General features: G+C 44.2%; 1 protein-coding gene across 3 annotated transcripts; it reads right to left on the bottom strand.

The window, feature by feature from the left end:
• Positions 1-912: 912 nt before the first annotated feature.
• scrn2 (secernin 2) lies at positions 913-11,846 on the bottom strand. 3 transcript variants are annotated; one of them, XM_079758830.1, is made up of 9 exons: positions 11,779-11,846; positions 10,966-11,128; positions 10,043-10,224; positions 8,904-9,103; positions 4,817-5,032; positions 3,504-3,669; positions 3,028-3,208; positions 2,314-2,470; positions 913-1,269 (listed from the first exon to the last, which is right to left on the bottom strand). In XM_079758830.1, exons 2-8 carry the CDS (start codon positions 11,125-11,127, stop codon positions 2,318-2,320), a joined length of 1,260 nt encoding a protein of 419 aa, XP_079614956.1. In that variant the 5' UTR covers position 11,128; positions 11,779-11,846; the 3' UTR covers positions 913-1,269; positions 2,314-2,317. The 3 variants fall into 3 exon arrangements, with proteins under 3 accessions (XP_079614956.1, XP_079614955.1, XP_079614954.1); XM_079758829.1 differs by having other exon boundaries at positions 913-2,219; XM_079758828.1 differs by having other exon boundaries at positions 913-2,226.
• Positions 11,847-20,564: the final 8,718 nt, after the last annotated feature.

The raw sequence follows: 20,564 nt of genomic DNA on the forward strand, positions 1-20,564 counted from the left end.
TGTTGCTATCTGAGATGGTCGCTAGCTCTCCTATGGTGACGGAGTGGGCCTGCAGGTACCGTGTCCGCCGGATGCGCTCTTAATCACGGGCACCGATGTCCCGGGCGTGAGTCTGGTTGAACTCGCAGTCCGGTTGGATGGATTGTTAACTGTTGGCAAAATCTCTCCTGTCGTATTTACCCGAAGAACGTTCTCTCTCTCTCTCTCTCTCTCTCTCTCTCTCTCTCTCTCTCTCTCTCTCTCTCTCTCTCTCTCTCTCTCTCTCTCTCTCTCTCTCTCTCTCTCTCTCTCTCTTTTCTTCTTCGTTTCTATTAACGTCGAGACGCGCAAGTGCTTGGGCTACACTGCCCTCTACTGGTAGAAACTTGAAATAAAATAATAATAATGAAAAAGATGTATATAAATATAATAAAATAAATAAATATTTACTTATATATACTGTATATATAACAAAAAGAAACTTCTACTTGTGAGCCCTGTCTCAAGGTTACCCGTACCATACTCATGAATAATATTAATAACTGCAAAAATCTTGTTTCAGTTTAGATTTTAATCGTAAATCAATGTACCAACCGTTTATTGATAAAACATTAAATTCATAAAATGTCATGGATTATTGTAAGTTCGAAGTCCTTAGTGATATCTTAAAAGTTTTGACAGCCAAGAAAAATCAATGCCATAAAAAATATAGAAACAACTCAATTATGTAGCTTGTATATTCAAATATTAAACTAATAAAGGATTTAGTAATAATACGTTTATAAATGTGTATGCAGATCGTGATAGACTACAATTTAAAAAAAAAAAAATATATATATATATATATATATATATATATATTTTTTTTTTTTTAATTAAAAAGACAAGACACAAAGCACAGACAGTACACATTCTTTATTGGATCTTTACATATCAAGACAGCCACCATGAGACGCCCTAGTCACTCACAGGAACGAACAACATCAAACAAATGCTGTACTTGAATCCACAATTTGTGCAAAGTCAGGTACCTTTACCACATAAACATGGCTGTGCATTAGCCTACATCATTATACTCACTAATGAAGTTCACTCATTCCCCCCTTGGTTGGAAAGCGGTGACAGCCCAAACGCATGGTAAGTGAAGTGTAGTTATTATGTCTGCTTGGGGAGGTGGAATCACGTCAGAGAGGTGTTTAGTGTAAGCCAAACGGAAGCAGATCAGACTGTAATATTCCCTGGGCCAGCTCCTGGGGATCAGCAAGCACTAGGACTCTCCACTTGAGGGCGCTGCAACAGAGAGCAATGTCATCTTGTAGGGTTTCATGGTGATTTAAAGCTGAATTATATGTCTGAGTCTATCAGCCAGTTGGGTGTACATCCAATAGGGATGTGCAGTTAAGGTATTTTCACCTGCGCCTTGTACTGATAATTTCCCCTAAGGCTTAGATAAACTGGGTTAATTACTACTTTTAATCTAAACTAAGGCTTCACCAGAATGTGAAACAAAGGTAATGAAATGGGCAAACTGTATGCATATTAGGCTAATATTAGGCTTTTATATTATCAGTTGAGATGCAAGAGCAAGTTGAGGCTGTGCTTCTGCATCGTGTGTCCAGCTGTTAAGTACTTGCTTCGTTTTTTTGTCATTGAATTTCGTAAGAAGCAGATTTGCGGAAAACCGTGCCCAGAGGATTGGGCTTACTTCTTGCCAACCTTTTGAGCGTGCACACACATGCACACACATGCACTGTATGCACTTGAGTGTAGCCTATTCCTAATGCATCTATGTGGACTTCATAGCAGGCTTTCTTTATTTAGGCAAAACATTATGCTAAACTTTAGTATTTAGAATTTAAAAGCTGATTTTAACCAACCTGCCTGCAAAATACCTGCATATTACAGGCCTTTGATATCGAAAAAGGCTGTTCTTGGAACGCCTACAACCGGGATTATATTTGGATCAAGCATGTCAATCACTCAATCTGTGCATCCCTACAAGCTACTGTTTGGATTTATGAAGACAATGTGTTGTACCAAATAAAATATCTGGGAACCTCCCACAACTAGTCTATACTCGATGCTCTTGGATGTTTTTTAGGATGTCGGCATCAGTGAACTGGAAAACGTAGCAGGGAAGATGTCGCAGGCGGGGCCGTCGCCGCCGGTTACGTCTTTAGGAGGGAAGCCCTGGCGATGACCTCTGACCCAATAGGGGGACGACTCCTTCTCTGTACCGCCTTGGCGCTTCAACACAGAAGTATGAATCACCCTATTTGTGGAGTACGAGACAAAACACACACGGGGGGGGGGGGGGGCAAGACTGTCTCTCACCTTCTCATTGGTAGAACTTAATCTCTGCGTCGACACAGTCGAAGAACAGATCCCCCAGCTCCTCTCCTGGCAGCTCCCCACTCAGCATGGCCAGGATGTCAACCAGACACTGGGACTCCAGGTCCCGGAGGATCTCGTAGACGGCCAACCCCTCATTCTGAAGGATACGTGGTACTTGTATGAGCGTAAATAGGGGGCAGAAATACAGCCAGACAGACAGACAGACTCCAGACCAGGCTGGCAGGTTTATGGCCTGCTAATTCTATTGTGTAACAGGGAGAACGTGCAATTTTTCTTAATTTGTAAAGAATTAAATTCTATTTTAAAACTGTGTTTGAGGCCAACAGGTGGTAGTTTAACTCTCACGCGGAACATGTAATCCACACACACAATGTACCACGTACATCCAATTGATGTACATTTTTTACTGATTTCAATCACAAAAATGTAACTGCACTGGTAAAACCACTACTCTTACAAACTACTTAAAACCACTTAATTCCCAAACAAAATAATAAAATCGGTCTCGGGAAATGTTATATTGTGGTGAATGTATATTTATGGGCACCTTTATTTCTACTCCCATCTATTAAACCTTTATCCTAAAAAACAACTATTGTGCCAAGATAACCATCAGATGAACATCCATGTACATTCAGCGGGCCGCCGGTGTCGCAGCGCTACCGCCAGCTCAGCTCAGCACACAGCGCCCACCTGGCTGGCGTCCATGTTGGAGAGGGCGCCCTGGTGGGCCTTGTAGAGGTCGTGCCGCCGGTCCACCTGGCTCTGGAAGCGGGGCTCCCTCCTGGCGGGGTCGTCGAGGCCGTACTGCGGCGAGGCCACCCTCTGCATCGGGCCGACACGCTCAGAGAACACAAAGGGCTTGAAGATAGACCTGGCAGCGCAGCGGAGGGAGGGGGTTCCAGACCAGGGGAGGGGGAAGCGGAGACACGGGGACACACATGGCCCACACAAAGCGATGGAGAGAGAGGGAGACAGACAGACAGACAGAAGGAGAGATTGCCGTCAACCCAGAGAGCAGTCTGAGGTGAAATGTAGGAGGAATAGACGTGATAAAGGGGAAGGGGAGGAGTAGATTCTCATGTCATTCTTTTTAAATCAGCGCTGCGCTCGTCGAGGTGAACGATATGCTGTGCGAGGACACTGTGGAGCAGGCGGGGGCGGCCTACCTGGAGGGGTCGGGGGTCGCAGTGAAGAAGTGAATGCAGGGCAGGCTGGGGTCGCGGGGCAGAATGGACACCATGCTGCCCGTGGTGCAGAAGCCGCCTGAATCCATGCAGATGCCACTGGGCTTGTCTCTCAGGATGGACATCATCACCTCAGCCGTCACCGACCCTTGGGTTGAATGAATAAGGGAATGAGTGCTGTGCGGATGAGTGGGAATCTGCCTGGGCTAAGTTGGGCTACGCTACGATATTTACATTTGCTGGCCGTCATACCAATTTTATGCATTCACAGAGCATGCCTTTTGAACCTGGCACACAGACACGCATATGAACACACACACACACACACACGCGCACACAAACACACATTGCGGTATCGACTGCGGATCAGTCTTTTCTCTATATTTATATTAAGTTTGTGACTTACGGGACGGTTAGTTAAATTTGCTTCTTAATTTTTTGGTGCTATTGACATCATTTTGTCATGTTAATTTTGGGCTTACATTAGACATATATCAAACGACACATATATATTTAAAATATGTAAAAACAATTGTAAAAGTAAAAACAATTGTGATTACAAAATCGTAAAACTCATTCCTTAATCCAAATGCATTACCCATAATAGGCTGCACTCACAAGCATGCTGAAAAATTGGCAAAATTGGGCAAATTCGCAGATTATAAATAGCTTCAAATTATGGCCCGACACACAATGTAGAGGGCCTAAATTTATTCGGCCATCTCAATTTATAATATCGTATCCTAATATTAGTTTAATAGTTATTCAGTTCGCTAATTTCTTTACTTTCATATGAGTTTAGAGATTGATTAACAAATACGTTTGTTTTAGCCTTAGACAAAAAACGTAAATGGCCAGCAGGGGGAAGAAACCCCATTTTATAATAGCGGGTGTAGTGTATTTTTCTTCAGTTTAGAAACGGCAGTTTGAGAAGCCTCAAACTGCACAACAGGTGCAGCTAAAGCAATATGTGGATCTGTGTTAGAAACTATCCGTGCATCACTGACACACACTCAGACACACACACACACACACACACACACACACACACACCCTAAAACACACACACACACTAACCCACCCTCAAACACACACACACACACAAACACACACACACTCACCCACCCACCCTCAAACACACACACACACACACACACACACACACACTCACCCACCCTCAAACACACACACTCAAGCACCCTAAAACACACACACACATGCACACACACACACACACACACACACACACACACACACACACACACACACACACACACACACACAGGGCTCCTCACCGTCGTGTTGCTGCATCAGGGCTGTGCCTCCTCTGTATCGCTGCTTGGCCAGTTCCATCCGGGCGGGGGGGTTCTCCGGACTGAACACCTGGGAGAAGTTGAACTCCCCCTCCCCATCCCACCAGCCCTGGGACCGGGCCACGCTGCGAAGCTCAGGGTGCTCGGCCGAGATCTCCGTACCAATGGTCAGCTGGTTGGAGATGTTCTTCACCCCCGCTGAGAGAGACACAGGCAGTGGAGACCAAGACGTCACCCTCTGAACCAAGATGGGCTCCCCCACCCAGAGAGGCCCGTACAAGGCGCGACCGATTCAGGATTTATCACCGGCCTTCCACCGGGAATGTGGAGTGGCTTCAAAGGGGAAATTATGTTCTACAGTGGGGCAAAAAAGTATTTAGTCAGCCACCAATTGTGCAAGTTCTCCCACTTAAAAAGATGAGAGAGGCCTGTAATTTTCACCATAGGTATACCTCAGCTATGAGAGACAAAATGAAAAAAGAAAATCTAGAAAATCACATTGTCTGATTTTTAAAGAATTTATTTGCAAATTATGGTGGAAAATAAGTATTTGGTCAATAACAAAAGGTAATCTCAATACTTTGTTACATGCCCTTTGTTGGCAATGACAGAGGTCAAACGTTTTCTGTAAGTCTTTACAAGGTTTTCACACACTGCTGCTGGTATTTTGGCCCATTCCTCCATGCAGATCTCCTCTAGAGCAGTGATGTTTTTGGGCCACACAGACTTTCAACTCCCTCCAAAGATTTTCTATGGGGTTGGAGTCTGGAGACTGGCAAGGCCACTCCAGGACCTTGAAATGCTTCTTACGAAGCCACTCCTTCGTTGCCCGGGTGGTGTGTTTGGGGTCATTGTCATGCTGAAAGACCCAGCCACGTTTCATCTTCAGTGCCCTTGCTGATGGAAGGAGGTTTTCACTCAAAATCTCACGATACATGGCCCCAATCATTCTTTCCGTCACACGGATCAGACGTCCTGGTCCCTTGGCAGAAAAACAGCCCCAAAGCATGATGTTTCCACCCCCATGCTTCACTGTAGGTATGGTGTTCTTTGGATGCAACTCAGCATTCTTTCTCCTCCAAACACGACGAGTTGAGTTTTTACCAAAAAGTTATATTTTGGTTTCATCTGACCATATGACATTCTCCCAATCCTGTTCTGGATCATCCAAATGCTCTCTAGCAAACTTCAAACGGGCCCGGACATGCACCGGCTTTAGCAGGGGGACACGTCTGGCACTGCAGGATTTGAGTCCCTGGCGGCGTAGTGTGTTAGTGATGGTAGCCTTTGTTACTTTAGTCCCAGCTCTCTGGAGGTCATTCACTAGGTCCGCCCGTGTGGTTCTGGGATTTTTGTTCACCGTTCTTGTGATCATTTTGACCCCACAGGGTAAGATCTTGCGTGGAGCCCCAGATCGAGGGAGATTATCAGTGGTCTTGTATGTATTCCATTTCCTAATAATTGCTCCCACAGTTGATTTCTTCACACCAAGCTGCTTACCTATTGCAGATTCAGACTTCCCAGCCTGGTGCAGTTCTACAATTGTGTTTCTGGTGTCCTTTGACAGCTCTTTGGTCTTGGCCATAGTGGAGTTTGGAGTGTGACTGTTTGAGGTTGTGGACAGGTGTCTTTTATACTGATAAGGAGTTCAAACAGGTGCCATTAATACAGGTAACAAGTGGAGGACAGAGGAGCCTCTTAAAGAAGAAGTTACAGGTCTGTGACAGCCAGAAATTTTGCTGGTTTGTAGGTGACCAAATACTTATTTTCCACCATAATTTGCAAATAAATTCTTAAAAAATCTGACAATGTGATTTTCTGGATTTTTTTTTTCATTTTGTCTCTCATAGCTGAGGTTTACCTATGATGAAAATTACAGGCCTCTCTCGTCTTTTTAAGTGGGAGAACTTGCACAATTGGTGGCTGACTAAATACTTTTTTGCCCCACTGTATATCTCAGCAGTAAAGTAATACTGGTAGGGGTCACGTTATTATCATCATTATCACATTAGTACATTTACTGAGTTGGCGCTGTGATCCAAAGTGACTCACAAGTGCATTGTTAGTGCGTTCAACTACGAAGATACAAGCCACAAAGTGCAGGAATCATGCCAGTGCATACAATTGGTCAGACTAGCAAACTGCCACAAGTGCTACAGTTTAGGAACAAGAGGTAGTGATTGCAGAGCTTTTTCTTTCTGCTAGTTGACACGAACGAGCCACACCAAACTACCCAGGGGTTAAACTAGGGAAAGCCATCGTAGTTAGATGATGTTGTTTTTAAAAAATACCAAAATGTTAAGTAAATAATGAAATAGATCTTATTAGCAGCATCTAGCTTGAAGCGCTCACCTCCTTCATATGAAAGCAGTAAGGATGAGTTACTTTCTTTCATGTGGGACTTCATAAGGCAACCTTTCAACACTACGTTTTAAAGAGCGCGGCTTCACTCTCAAAGAGATCACAATTGCACAAAGGATATAAATACTGTTGATTATGAAAGTGAGTAAAATGATACAAGTCCGAAGGTGATTTACAAGAGCGCTCTCTTCTGTACCAATCTCAAACTTTAATGAATGATTAAATTATTATATATAAAAGATCATTGACTTGTGCTGACTTATAATATTCATTAATATAATTGTATGTGTCAGTTTCAAACAGTGTAGCACAAGAGATGAGTGTGTGTGTGTGCAAGCTTGGTCCTAGCGATCAGTAAAGAAAAGTGGAGAGCAAAGATCAAGAGTGTATTTTTGTTATTATGCAAGAGAAAGCCTAACTTAGGTAAATATTATTACATTGCATCACACGCTATGCAATGTTATGTTATGCACACCAAAAGTAGACAAAAATATAGAACACAACAAACATACTTTCAAAATAAGCTTTTTGTAAAATAAGGAAAAAGATAAGCATATTTATCCCACTTTCTTTACACTTGAAAATGTGATATTTAGAAATGTTGATTAATCATTTTCGTCCATTCAATGTTTATCCTCATTATTGTATACCCTACCTCTTGAATGTTTGTTTCAATTATATAACTGCAAATAACACGGTAGCACAAGAAAATGATCAGTATAATGTTGATTGATATATTGATTCAAGGTTGCGAATGGACTCTGTCAATCACAATCAGACCGTCATTTTACTTACTCAACTTAGTTTAATCAATCAACAAAAGTTAGATTCTTTCGAGATCAAAAGTTTGGCAAATTAATTCACCAAAAACAGTAGCTCTTCCACTGTTAAAGGTTCCACACTGGAAATCTTTTCACGCCTCTTCCCTTAACTTCCGGTATGTAATATGGTGCCGGGAAGGAGGCCTATTGAACCGCAACCATCTGACATATTGATAGTTTATACTCAACACCTGCTCAGGTGAGCGGCCCGGCTGGCAACACACCTGGTGGTGACTGGCGCGGCAGTGATGAAATGGATACACCACAAGCGTGTCAAAATGTCCTGTTGGAGGCGAGACTGCCTACAACCCAGAACTCATTTTGTATTCTGTATTGCCTTTTTGTAAAAGCTGAAGATGGCGGCGCCGGGTAAGGCGAGCGAACGAAGGACTACTTATTTTTTAACTTCTACTAATATCTTTATATCGTATACTTTATCTTGTATTGTTGCTGCCATGTGACTGTTGAGGAACCAAGCCTAATCATTTTGCTATTGTGTACTTGTACAATAACATGTAATAAAATAAACTCTGAATCTGAGTTGTAGTTTCTACTCGTAATCGAAAAACATAGCTATTTCTTTAATTCCTATTACTGTCCTGAACTTTCTGCTATGACGCCAGAATCCACCGGCTGGGTTCAACAATCTATTATCTCATCATTTTTTCAATCTGTCCTGTCCTGCTCTATCCTATACTGTCCTGTAACTGTACTTTCCTGTACTGCAATGTCCTGTCCTGTACTGTACTGTACTGTCCAGTACTTCCTGCTGTGACACCACATGCACCAACCGGGCTCAACAACCAATCATCTTATCGAATCCTAGAACCGTTTTCCGTCGACCTCCTGAATCGGCCCCTCGCGCGTCGCCTCAGCGCCGTGGTTACCTGTGACCTTCTGGGCGACCCACAGCCGGCCGGCGGTCTCCAGGACCCAGGCCTCTGTGCGGTCCACCAGCAGGAAGGTGTTGTGGTAGCTGAAGGGCTCCGGGGCCTCCCTGCAGGGGCCCCCCTGCCCGTGATCCTCCAGGAGCCCCGTGATCACCTCCAGCGCTGCCCAGGCGCTGGCACCTCGCTCCAGCGCCAACCTGCCAACACAAACACCCTCTGCTTCAGCTGAGACACCCCTACCTCACAGTACCGGTTGGTTAAGTCCAAGCTGGGAGCAGAACCAAGGCGGGATTTCATAGAGAGTAGAACTGTATAAACACGCGACATCTGGTCGACTATGGACCCATCTGGCTAATATTACAACTAACTAATGTCAAGACAGATATTATCATAACTATTTCAAACACACATGACAGCTGGCCAAACTGTAGGTTTTTTATTTTCCTTATATTACAAACTAATATCTTAACAGACATTATCATAACTAATTCAAACTTAAACATATGACAGCAGGCCAACTGTATGATATTTCTTTGGTATATATTACAAACTAATGTTTAGAATATTAGCATAACTAATTCAAACTTAAACACGTGTAAGCGGACCAACTGTATGTTTTTTCTTTACCTTATATCACAAACTAATGTCGAAACCGATATGATCATAACTAATTCAAACGTAAACACATGACAGCTCACCAACTAGATGTTTTTTCTTTTCTTTATATCGTAAACTAAAGCCAAGACAGATATAATCATAAATTATTAAAACATAAAACACATGACAGGAGACCAACTGCATGTTTTCTCTTTTCTTTACATTACAAGCTATTGTCAAGACAGATATTATCATAGCTATCTTAAACACATCATGACAGCACCACAATAAAAGACGGCGTGTATAATATCGCCTAATCACATTCTTCATTTAAACACCTCGAGAACTGACACACGCGCTCTTTGAAAATACCTGTAAATATATTTGAATCTGATGAATAGATAAGTATGGCAGTTTTTCTTTACTTATATTAGCCTGTGTGTATATCTCTTTGTTGTGTGTCCTTGTGTATATTGGGCTTTTTATGTGTATGTATTGGGCTTTATATATATATATATATATATAACTTGACCGCTTACCGGACCAGGTCCATGCCCAGCAGGGCCTCTCCGTCGGAGACCGGCTCGCGGGTCCAGACGGCCTCGTTCCCCACACACACACCCTGGTCGTTGGCCCCCATCTCGGCCCCCCAGAGCCACGCGGGCCGGCTCAGGACCACCGCGTGGGTGTGCTCTGTCTGGGGGATCTGAATGTATGTGCACTACAAGGAGAGAGAGAGAGAGAGAGAGAGAGAGAGAGAGAGAGAGAGAGAGAGAGAGAGAGAGAGAGAGAGAGAGACAGACAGACAGACAGACAGACATAGAGACACAGAGACACAGAGACAGACAGAGATAGACAGAGAAAGAGAGAGAGAGAGAGAGAACAACAGACAGACAGACAGACAGACAGACAGACAGACAGACACAGAGACACAGAGACAGACAGAGAAAGAGAGAGAGAGAGAGGGAGAGAGAGAACGACAGACAGACAGACAGACAGACAGACAGACAGACAGACAGACAGACAGACATAGAGACACAGAGACACAGAGACAGACAGAGAAAGAGAGAGAGAGAGAGAGAGAGAGAACAACAGACAGACAGACAGACAGACAGACAGACAGACAGACATAGAGACACAGAGACACAGAGACAGACAGAGAAAGAGAGAGACATGGACGGAGACAGACATTATCATCAGGGGACAAAAGAAATGAAGGATTTAATGCGATAATGGGAGCGCATAGTTCAAGTTGAATAAATTTGAATTTCGACATGAATGAAAAAATCTAAGCCTGAGTGCCATTAATAATATAATAATATATGCATCAATAATAAAAAGCTAACGCCATGAAAATGTAATCTGTTGTCAAACCAAACAATATGAGTAATAGCAACAATCACATTGAACATGAATTCCTATCCTAAATAAATGGCCCAACATAGTAATCCTATTACCCTACCTCCACCGAGGACCCGGGTGGGTGCGCGGCCGCTGGGTAGAAGACCACCTCCTGCACCTCATCCCGTGGACGGTCCGAGTTCTTCCCGAAGACCACGTGATCATCGCGAGAACCCGGAGGCAGGGATACAAAACAGTCACATGACAACGGGGGTTCTGTCATCCTGAGGACAGAAGTGATGAGGCAGATTGTTACTGGGTCGGTCATAGCTGAGTAGGGATTATTTCGTCTCAGTTTTAGAATTAGAATTTAAAATTGAATTGAACGGCAGATCTGTGTCACTTTTACAGAGGAAATTAAAACACAAATTGATAGTAATAACCCCTCACACTCTTCTTAGAAGTCTATCTAGGAAATCTGCCCATCCTTCTCGCTGGAGGATTAGGAAGCCTTCTGCTGAGCACTTTATTCACTTATAAGCTTCACAAATCCGACCGGAAGATTGCTGCATACATGGGTACACTTCCTCTCAGCATTGCTAAATTGAATCGAACCTGATACATGAACTAATGAGTCAAAGTGGATCCGATTGTCGTCTGGTCGTGTTGATCTGATCAGCAGCTCAAAGCGGTGTTTATTGTGACAGCGGGCCTTGACGGTGACCGTCAAGGCCCCACACACAGACAACACACGCACGCACACAGACACACAACCACAAACACTGTGCAGGGGAGGGGGGAAACGACAGCCAGCGAGCCACGACTCCGTCACAACATGCCAATGCGAGAGATGTCAACCACTAGGCGAGGTTTATAAGGCATAAGGCTACCGTAACTACTGCTTTGCTCTAATTCCCGCAGAGAAAAATGTTACCTTTCCGACCGCAGGACCGGACAGCTAGCGGGGAAGTGTCTGCAGGTTGGAGTGCTCTGCTGCACCACGTGACCGGCAGTCCACAAGTCTACTTAGAGGGGTAGGTGGTTCCTCTCGACGCGTCACTGTGCGACTCGACCTCATCACTATTAGATCTAATGTACATTCTTAAATAATGCATGTGAATTTGAACGTGCGTTCTTAATGCACATTCTTACTGCACTGACAGTGATATATTATTGTCTCTCTTTCTTCTTGAAAAATGTACTTATGTGAGTCACTTTGGATAAAAGTGTCCGCTAAATGCCCCAACTGTACATGCGAATGATGATTTATTACTTCTATTTGTTGAAGTGCTGGTTGTTGAAGAATTAAAGCACAAATATAACATAATCTTACACTTGATTCTGAACCTGGGCCTCAGTAGGATATCACTCTCACTCAACACACCAGGCTCCTGTAAATAAAATATTTACTGCAGCAATGCGTGCAAACCATTGCTTTAAAAATAAGAAAACCAAACCAAAGTATGATTTTGTCTTCTGTATAAAAAAAACATCATAATCTTTATAATCTGATTATAATCCATGTACACCAATCAGACGACAACACAAATAACAAAAACGGAAGACAAACTGCCAGCAGCCAGCATGCCATGAACTTTAAAAGTCTGGCTGGTTCACCAGGGAGTGGTCTCAGGCGGATACTGTAGTATAAATCAGTCAACAAGCATTTCAGTTGGGCTATCCTTTGTGCGTCGTTTGGTATACAAGTTACACTGCTTTAGACACCAGATATTCCTGTACATGTGACATGCCACAGAGCAATAACGTACAAACATTGCATTCCATATCTTCAACACAAGGAGCAATTACACCGCCATACACCTTTTACCGACGTTGACACACAACCCTCGACGACATTGTATCTAGGGGCCACACCTAATTGCGAAGATGTAGTGTACGACAGAGGGATGGGAACACCTTGCCAACGGAAAGACATAAGCCCATAACCGCTGGGACGTCTCACTCCGTTGCAACGTTACATCTCGATGACGGCCTCCGTTTCGGAAGGATAGGATCGTCAGAACGGGATTGGTATCAATGGTGTTTTGGCCATTGTTTAGTAACTCATCGTGGAATTGCCATTATGGGATGACGTTGTTGCGTTGTGGTCAGCGCTTCTCGTGTGAGACTTGGAGAAACTAAGTTTTGATGAGCCTATGGTTGTACGGTGCATTTAGGTTTATTGAGGATTTTACGATTCTACAATTCTCGCGATCACAAAATGGCGGAGAATTTTATAATAATTTATAACTATACGTGACTGTTACTATAGGTCTGAATGTAACTCATATAACACAGAGACTATATTCTATAACACAAGGACAGCTTCATGACTCCTCAAAGTCCTGCTGAAGAAACGTCCCAAAGTTCCTGATGTTCACTCTCCATAGCTCTAACATGTGTGTTCCTGATGTTTTGTAACGGATGATACTGTTAATTCTTTGATGATCTTGGACCCAGCGATCCTATGTTGTTATGGCAGACTTTCTTGCCGGGGACAGCGCAGAACCACGGCAGGAAAGCAACAACATCGAGGGGCGGAGCTATACCGCGTTTCCTGTTGCTAAAGAGATATTGTACCGAATAAAACAATGTTCAAGAGTGGATGAAGGGTCCAAAAAGTGATTTTAGCATGGGTATGTTAGTAAAGTGTTGTACCGTGGCCAGTTTACATTGTGTTCATTTAAAATTTTTACACTTTTTTAACAGTTAACTAACGCTTGCTGAGTTTGTGTTCGCCAATTAGCCGCCTATAAATCCCTGCCTCCAGCAGCAGGATGGATTGAAACAGATACGAAGCGAGAGAAAGGGAAACGCCCTGATCAGTTAGATCTGGGCTCAACTCGTCAGACTTTAGAAAGTAATTGGATTAATTTGATGACAGAAACATCTGTCAAGGAACATCTGATTCGACAGGTCATCATTATCATTACTCATTAATCTGTTATAAATTAAGCTTCACTTATTTGTGTTTTTGAATTGAATATAGAGATGTTACCCGCATTTTATGCATACCATATTCTATACATCAATATGTTAAATTATTCAAAATATATATAATAATAATAATACACACATACTGTAATACACACATAATAACATAAAATAACCAAATATTACAGCAATAAAAGTGTCATGCATCCCTTCAATTTAATCTGGGACTCCAGAGGCTGTTACACCTGGACCCACCTGTGCTACGGTGGGTGTTGAGGTTACGGGTGAGAGTTTGATTCCCTGCGGTGCGGCGCAGTAAACGGCGTGCCTCAGTGGCCTCGGCCGACGGAATGCTGCGGGTGAAAACATTCTAGTGAGTGAGTCGACGGCCGGAGCACTTGGCTGACTGCGCGCGCCCTCAGGCCTTTCATCTCCAATAGCGTGCTGACAACAGTGGCACATCCTGTCTGCCCTGACACCCAAACAACACGAGGAACACCTTGTGCAGTAAACACCCACCTGAGACCAAGACAGGCGCACCCAACGTTAGACGGTGAACACGTACCTGTAAACACATAGTGCACACGCACACTCACTCACTCACACACACACACACACACACACACACACGAGCGTGGATGCGCAGTGCGCACGCAGATAAACACATTTACGTACAACAACACATGTGCACCCACATAAGCTCTCAGTGGTACAAACACACAAATACACACACACAAACATACACACACAGAAGTAAGACAACAATGTAAATAGTTTTGGACAGGTGAGTACAAGCAAGTACAGTGAGCTTAATGTAAAGAGCAATATAACTTGTTAGAATTTATATAAATTGTTGCAAAAAATGCAACAATTTATAAACAATCAATATTTTTTGCTTTAGCGACTTTGCGTTATTTACTCAGGAACTTACCAGTATATTCTGTGTAATTATTTTGATTCACCTGCTCATCTGCTGTCAAGTTGTTTTTAAATTGTGATTAATTTCTTGTGATTCAAAAGGTACGACTTTTATATAGGTATTTTACTCTAATTCATGTATTTGATTGCTAAACATGATTTTCATCCTAGTGGTTAACAAAATAAATATAGGGTGGGAATAAGGAGTTTATACTTGTATATAAACCCTTCCATCTAAATGGCCTAAAGGGACACTGTTCTGAAAAACTATTCTCCTTCTTTATTTGCCTCCTGTGTGGCTCTACTGACCCACAGATCAGCCATCTCAAATTTCATCATGAGTCACATCAACATAAAACGATATAAACACACTTTATGAGCTGAGATATATCACTATTGGGCCATGCAGATATTAAGTAATCAAAAAGCAAATAAATAATAACCAATAGAAGCAAGTATTTTTTGAAATGATTGCAACTAAAATATGAAGCAACTAAAATATGAACTGTTTGGAACAAACTAAAAGTCATAATGAGGCTGACATGAGATTCAGAACGCAAACACAAAATTATGATTTATCTCACACACACACATGCACAGCACTTGCACACACACACACGCACACACACAAACACACACACACACGCACACACACACACACACACACACGCACATACACACACACACACACAGACCTAAAGGTCGATGCACACACACACACACACACACTCACACACAAATACAAACACACACAAACACACGCACACACACACACAGCTAAACAGAGCTATGTAGCACTCACTCCTAAGGTGAGGATGGAGATGTGTGGGAAGCACTGAGGCCGGAGGTGCACTGAAGGGCTGGGGAGTGAGACGGTGGACTGGGGAGTGAGACGGTGGACTGGGGAGGGAGACGGTGGACTGGGGAGTGAGACTGTGGACTGGGGAGTGAGACGGTGGACTGGGGAGTGAGACGGTGAACTGAATGGCTGGGGAGTGAGACGGTGGACTGGGGAGTGAGACTGTGGACTGGGGAGTGAGACGGTGAACTGAAGGGCTGGGGAGTGAAGCGGTGGACTGGGGAGTGAGACGGTGGACTGGGGAGTGAGACGGTGGACTGGGGAGTGAGACGGTGGACTGGGGAGGGAGACGGTGGACTGGGGAGTGAGACGGTGAACTGAAGGGCTGGGGAGTGAAGCAGTGGACTGGGGAGTGAGACTGTGGACTGGGGAGTGAGAATGTGGACTGGGGAGTGAGACGGTGGACTGGGGAGTAAGACGGGTGACTGGGGAGTGAGACGGTGGACTGGGGAGTGAGACTTTGGACTGGGGAGTGAGACGGTGGACTGGGGAGTGAGACTGTGGACTGGGGAGTGAGACGGTGGACTGGGGAGTGAGACGGTGAAATGGAGGGCTGGGGAGTGAGATGGTGGACTGGGGAGTGATACGGTGAACTGGGGAGTGAGACTGAACTGGAGGGCTGGGGAGTGAGACGGTGGACTGGGGAGTGAGACGGTGAACTGGATGGCTGGGGAGTGAGACAGTGGACTGGGGAGTTAGTCGGTGAACTTGAGAGTGAGACGGTGAACTGGAGGGCTGGGGAGTGAGACGGTGGACTGGAGAGTGAGACGGTGGACTGGAGAGTGAGACGGTGAACTGGAGGGCTGGGGAGTGAGACAGTGGACTGGAGAGTGAGAGGGTGGACCGAAGGGCTGGGAGTGAGGCGATGGGCTGGGGAGTGAGGCAGTGGGTTTGGAGTGGTGGGGAGTGAGGCAGTTAGCCGACCACAGGAGATGAGGGGTGTTGTGGGACGGAAACAGCTGGTGATGAGCCCGGAGGATATGAATCTGTTGGAGTCTAATAAAGCTAAATGTATTACTACTGCAAGTGTGTGTGTGTGTGTGTGTGTGTGTGTGCGTGTGTGTGTGTGTGTGCGTATGTTTGTGTATACATGTGTGCATGCGTCTGTGTGTCTCTCTGTCTGTCTGTCTGTCTGTCTGTCTATCTGCCTTCCTGAGATATTCCAGGAGAGGTGAGGAAGGAAATCTCCTGTGTGTGTTTGTGTGTGCACGTGTGTGTGAGTGTGTGTGTGTGTGTGTGTGTCTGTTTGTGTGTCTGTGTGCGTGCGTGTGTCTCTTGTTTACACGTGTCTTTCCGTCTGTCTATCGTCTGTCCGTCCACCCCTCAGGAACTCTTTAGTCCTTCTCCATCACTCATGCATGTGGTGCCTCAAGTCCTACAGTGATGCTGCTCACCTTCCATCAGCCACACACTCTGCGCACACGCACATAAAAGAAGCTGTCTTAAGGCCAGAGCACGAAATTAGGAAGCAGAAGCTCGCAGCCATTAAGGCTCTCGGTTGAAAGGCAGCGCTGGAAGGTGGGAGGGGCGGCTGAGGCGGAATGAGCCGCGCAGACAGTAATGACGGCGCCAGTGCTGTTTAACAATCAAAGTTGGGGGGCGGGGGCTCGTGAGGAAGTGTCTCTCTGAAAATACAGGTGTTTGGTACAATCAAAGCACAGCTTGCAGAAATGACTGGGTTTGAAGTTGAAAGAGGAGGCGCGGGGGGGGGGGGGGGGGGGGGGAGTACGGAGGGGGATTATGGGGTGCGAGTGACTGTATGAGAAAAAAAAAAAGGTAGGGAGGGAAAAAGAGGAAAAGAAGGGCTGCAGGAGACAGCGGTGGGCCGTGTACCGCCTGTGGGATTTGGAATAATCAACAATAATGAGGAAGTGGACCACCAGGCACTTAACCGGTGACTTTGTTTGATTTATTGAAGGGAAGCGCGGAGTTAGCCTGTCTCACACTTTGGTGGCTGGTTGTGCCAGCAGGCTTTGTCTGGGACACCAGGGGTAGTTCCCATGGGACTTAATGACAACATGAAACAGGGGCGGACGTTTTTTCAACCTCGTCTGGATTGAGACTCTGAGGCCGAGATTCCAGCGCTCGAACCCTTTGAATGCAAATTCCAGGGTCGATATCCACCACGTTCAGGTTGAGGTGGAACTCGTCGTGGAAGCGAGAATGTCTTTTGGTGTAGCTTCAGGCCGGCATGCTAGGAGGGGGCAAACCTTTCTAGGACTTGTATGACCTCTTCGTACTTGATTTTAAAGCTTCAAAGCTTTACGGTATGTTAAGTGTGTATGTATAGCAGGTATAGTACATGTCCTACTCTGCATCTGTCACAGAATCATTATTCTTTTGATTGCTAATTATTTTTGACCTTTTTCTGTATGAAACGTTGACTAATGAATGTACCAGTTCCTCTGTTGTCCACAATAATTATGGACACAAAGGAACCCAACAACAGCACTCTGTGTTTCCAATAAGTCACGGCTAGCAATAACATAATTAAATCACAATTATGTTTTGGGTGTTTGCAGTGTCCCATACAAATGATACATTTTAAACGTGACGAGGGGGACGTAGACCAGTATGACGTCACTACATCACTACTACTACAGTGTATTTGGATATATTTTTTCTTGTATAATGTCTAATGCTTATGCAGAAAACCTGTCGTTTGTGTGTGTGTGTGTGAGTGTGTGTTTGTGTGTGTGTGTGTGTGTGAGTGTGTGACTGTGTGTGTATGTGTGTGAGTGGTTGACTTTGACTGTGACTGTGTGTGTGTGTGTGTGTGTGTGTGTGTGTGTGTGTTTGTTTGTGTGTGTGTGTGTGTGTGTGTGTGTGTGTGTGTGTGTGTGTGTGTTTAGAGATGGGCGATATGGCCTAAAATCCATATTGCGATATACATTGCAGCCTCTTGCGATAACGATATATATCACAATATAAAATCATAAAATAACCGTTTCAGAACAGGTTACATAGACCCTAAGGAAAGCCAAACTGCTATATGTATTTAAAAAAAAAGAGAAATATAGTATGTCATTTCGAGAACATTTATTGTGAAACACTGTAATCATACAACATAATGTTGCAGATAAATAAAATTAGTAATGGGTTTCTTTCCTTTAGTGCAAACCATTCTAAAAGGCACTAAACTTAATTTAAGTCCTTGGTTCTTAAATGCCACCCAAGATGCAGAGAACAGGAAAAACGGGTGTCTTTCTAGATAAGGAACAGACACTGTACTGACAATTAGGGATGGGCATGATTAATTGATGATCGATCATTGATTTTTAAGATTTTTGTCGATTACGTGATATTTTTAACCATCAAAAGGAGGTTGACCCAGCCGGAGAGGTGGTCTCGGAGACGTTGCTCAACATGGAGCAAAGAGGAGACGGAACGTCTTTTGGATATTTGGGTCCGATATCCAAAAGACATTCCGTCTCCTCTTTGCTCCATGTTGAGCCACCACCCGACGGTCCAACAAAAGCAAGTAAAAAGTATGCTGGAAAACATAACTTAACATTGTATCTACTAGATACAATGTTGCGCCGCACAGCAGCCGGTACAAATGGGTTAACGTTCTTTGCACACATGCAGGTTTGTTGACGAATTCTGGCACTGTTGCGAAAATTGCAATGTGAAAAGGAATTGCACCAAACCAAAAATTAAGCATTGTATTTTGCGTCATCAACATGCATTATCGCGATAGAGCGATAGAATTAAAATCTCTATCGTAGGCCATTTTTTTTATCGTTTATATCGTATATCGTTTATATCACGCATTACTAGTGTTTTTGTGTGTGTGTGAGTGTGTGACTGTGTGTGTATATGTGTGAGTGGTTGACTGTGACTGTGACTGTGTGTGTGTGTGTGCGTGTGTGTGTGTGCGTGTGTGTGTGCGTGTGTGTGTGTGTGTGCGTGTGTGAGGGCAGCATACTACAAGTTTATCACAGTATCATCCATCCATTTTTTCACCCCTTCATCTTCCTTTACCTCTTCTCAATGCTCTGCCATTTAACACACAGTCCTTCCAGTATAGCTTCAGAAGCCCACACTTGCTATTCAGAGAGATACTCCCCCCCAGGGGCGTAGGAATGAGTTTAACATTGGGGGGGACACATATCGGAAATCTGACAGATCCGGTATAATTTTTAGGTGGGACAAATGCGCCTGTCTCCGATATTGGAGGGGACACGTCCCCTCCGTCCCCCCCGGTTCCTACGCCCTTGCTCCCCCCAGTAGGTGTAAACGCTATAACATGTCAAACACGTTGTCTAAAGATACATTGGGACCATTAGACAAATATATGTCACCCACTTGTAATTGCACCGTCATTAAATGTTATTTAGAGGTCCCTTTTAGATTGTGTGCCGTTGTCTCGCTGAGGAAACGTTCAGGGCCATTTAAAGGCATGGGTAAACACCATTTAGGCTAGGTGTGTGGTCTTCACCGGCTTGATCTCTTGTGTGTGTACATGGCGATCCCTTCCTGAGAATAGAGAGGATACCATCAATAGTCATATTGAACTGATTCCGCTCGGTGTTCGGCTGTTGTTTGTGTATGATGTGTGTATCCTCAGCTTTATGTTTACTTTTTGAACTGCTTGGTGATTTATTCAGGGTTTATTTTAAAATAGATTTTTATACACAGCATATATTATTTTATAAATGTATTCATAAGAAACACCGGGTTGTGTGTGCCTGTCGAGGCGTTGAATTTACCGTGGGTGTCTGCGTGCTGATTCAATATTTGCTAATATTTTGCTGATTTTCCTGCGGATAAGCTCTGCCTGCGTCTCCATCAGGTACTTAGACCAAGCTCAGCGCTTTTAAAGTGCTGCTTCAGAGAAAGAGGCCTGGGCCCGGCAGGAAACCACATCCCCGCGTCTGGCTCTGGCCTGTGTTTGTCAGTTGATTTGAAGTCGCTCCCCGGACATGCAGTGACAAGAAAGGAATTAACTCTATGGGAAGGAGGCGAAGGAAGAGGCAGATAAACGTATATGTTCATTTATACAATTA

The sequence above is a fragment of the Pollachius pollachius genome (assembly GCF_949987615.1).
Source record: "Pollachius pollachius genome assembly, chromosome: 2".
Classification (NCBI taxonomy): Eukaryota; Metazoa; Chordata; class Actinopteri; order Gadiformes; family Gadidae; genus Pollachius; species Pollachius pollachius.